Source organism: Colletotrichum jinshuiense, chromosome 1 (assembly GCF_051148585.1).
Source record: "Colletotrichum jinshuiense chromosome 1, complete sequence".
Classification (NCBI taxonomy): Eukaryota; Fungi; Ascomycota; class Sordariomycetes; order Glomerellales; family Glomerellaceae; genus Colletotrichum; species Colletotrichum jinshuiense.
Window position 1 is genome coordinate 56758 of NC_139302.1, and position 3013 is coordinate 59770.

The window sequence follows — 3013 nt, forward strand, 5'->3', positions numbered from 1 at the left end:
GTCCATGGCCAGCTAGGCTCTACGCTGCCCAAGCCTGAAGTGTACCTCAATAGTTATCGATATGGATGGAGAGTTGTAGGGGGTTTGTTCGTCAAGCAGCTACATTTAACACGACGATTCACCACAACGTGACGTTGGGCTAAGTTGGTGTCTGTTTTTACGTATAGATTTCAACATCTTCTTAGGAAATTGATAGTAAACATCTTAACCTGATTGGGCAGGTCTCGCTTATGTCTATGCCTAAACATTTTCTCCGTTTCGTTAGAACTTTAATAGTTACCTCTACTGTATGTCAATCATGAAGAACTTTGTAGATAATTTGTGCTAGTGACGCAGAAAGTAATGTGGCAAATGAGGGAATAAATTGGGCTGATAGGGTTACAACGTGGTATTAGGCTAGTGATTGACGCGATTAATGCGATTAACGAATTAACAGGCTATCAGTTGTCTTCCACAATAAGATGTTTACTACACCTGTTTCTATGCTAATTATGAAAAGTTTAGCTAGTGTTATTCAGCTGGAAGGAAATTTAACGGGCTTTGAGATACTGTTGTTCGCTTTGCTTGAAAATAAGGGTTTAGTGGCGGCTGGAGGGAACAAAAATATCTAACTCTCACGAATCAAAGTTGGACAATGAATATTCTTAGTTTGAAAAATATAGACCCCTTAGAGAAATATGCATTCTAATTGAATACAGAAATAATACTTAAGACGCTAGTAGGAAACAAACGTAATCATATTATTTAGTTGGTATTAAGGAAACTAAAGAAAAAGAACTACTAAAGCGTTTTTACTATAGAAGCTGAAGTTTTTAGAATGAATACTAAAAGATTAACTTCTTTAAGAAATAGAATGTAAGCGAGGTCAAACGACTAGGCGGCTGTTGTGGTAAAGTCTTTAGATTTCCTGCCTTAGAGTATAGATGCAAGTTGATAGTCTCTAAGCCAGGCTTTATTTCTTCTACAGACTAGCCTGTTCTCCTCCCTCTACTAACTTATAAGTTTGTTGAAACCACCTGCAGAATCTCTTGTTACAACATTATAAGTGTTGTCTTTCTTTACTTAGTAGTCACATGCCACGGTAAGAAGCTTGCACTGAGCTGTCGAGCGAGAGCAGTAGCTGCCCTCACTGCTAATGGAGACAATTCCATCAACCCAGCCAGAACCGTGGTTATCTATAGCAGATTTTAGCTAGTCTTCACTTAAAACATCAGAGCAAAATTGCACACTAACAGGCACAGGTTTTGAAAGATGAGCCAAGTCCGTCGTAGACCGTGTGGACGCTGTAGGTAGTACCTGCAGGGGTGAAGGTCTGATCAGATGGCGTTGAAAAGTCCTTGATCTCCTGGTGCACTACATCGACGCCGTTCTTGATGAGTTTGTAGCTGCCAGAGAAGCTACTCGTTGCGGTATCCCAGTAGCTACCGGGGCAAACGTCGCGGATCTCTTCGATAATCAGGTCGCAGAAGGCAGCCATCGTCTACATTCTCGTCAGTCGAAAATTGAAGGGATTAACGCAGAGATTCAAGCTTGACTGACAATAGGGACGGCACCCAGAGCAAGAAGAATGAGGTTGTTAGAGAGATGCCTGTACGCCCGTTAGTTGAGATACACCCAGCAAATGGCGAGACAAGCGGCTAGCTGCAAGGTTCACATACATTGTGATTGTGAATGTGACTTGAAATTAACGTTAAGTACTCTAGAAAGATTTCTGCGAGTTTGAAGTTTATGAAAGACCCTTGATAAATGTTGAGTGGTGATGATCATATTGCCATCTGTCCAAGGCGCGAAACATATTGCCTTTATATCCTTAATCCCCCATGTCCTCCATCAAATTACCTAAGCATCGCATTATCCTGTTGCCTGCAACAACTACAAAAGTGGAATGACAATAATTTCTGCTGCAGAACAGCTGAAGTCATCCCGAGGTTGAAAGTCGTCGATCATTTCAGTGTCGGGTTGTCGGCATTGTGGTTGCCTGACGTAGTGGATTATGTCTTTTCGCGACCTCCCTGATCTAGAGTCAATTGGGTACGATTATGGGGACTAGGACCCTCTCCCGCACACTCTATTAACCAAAGTCCCAAGTGCACGAGGACTTTGAATTAAGCCCCCGCAACATAGTTTCATTTATAATGGGGAACATCCACTCAGGCCCGTGGGGATTGATGCCGTCCTTTCCTTACTTCGACCTTTTGTTGGCACTTTGATGCTAAAGTCCCAATATGGGGACCATTGAGAACGTGGAAGCATCACTGCATGTCATTATCCAAGTAGCATATCGGAATTCCAATCAACTGCTCCTCATTTTAAACAAATTTCTTTTTTTTCATGCTGAAAGTAAATCTTGCAGTGTTCTTATAGCCTCCACAGAAAACAAGAATTACTTCTAGAAATGTCTCTAATTTTAGTTTGTTAGCACCTTAATGCATTTAGTCCAACAAGCGGAAGTCGCCCTACAAGCGTAAGCCGCGCTATAAATTTGACGTCGAAAAGACTTGTATTCAGTACTCTCTCGTTGTTGGATTACTCAGCCAGAATACAGGGAGCCGGCCAGCAGCAGTAGCCGGCCGCAGCAGCGGAACCCGGAGATCCAACCCCCGGGCTGCCGACAGTGATATCTTCACTACTGCTGCTGCTGCCAACCAACCTACTCTTCTACACACAGATATACAACGACCAGAATACAGTACCAGTTTGAACTTTTGTTTACGTTCGATTACTTCTCATACGGGTAACCTGTGATTCTAAAACTCATAATACATCAGGTTTTGTTTCCAAGTCGTCTAGTTTCTCTATATACTGAACTGCGAGATAGTAGTATGAACAGCCTCTATAACAATCTACTCAAAACAAATCGCTCTATAAAAAAGAGATATATACGTACTGTTTAACAACCGCCCTCAAGGTGAAATGATATGTTGCGCTTGTGGAGTTGGGGAGCCGGATATAATGGAGCACACTGACTAAAATCTCGAGGATTTGGGTCGTGACAGCCTAGGAATAACTATGA

General features: G+C 42.2%; 1 protein-coding gene across 1 annotated transcript; it reads right to left on the reverse strand.

Annotated features, from left to right (window-relative positions):
- Window positions 1-1062: 1062 nt before the first annotated feature.
- Window positions 1063-1477, reverse strand: EsH8_I_000013 (uncharacterized protein; the record flags this gene model as incomplete). Its single annotated transcript, XM_083267426.1, has 2 exons — window positions 1063-1175; window positions 1234-1477. 2 exons carry the CDS (start codon window positions 1475-1477, stop codon window positions 1063-1065), a joined length of 357 nt encoding a protein of 118 aa, XP_083117864.1.
- Window positions 1478-3013: the final 1536 nt, after the last annotated feature.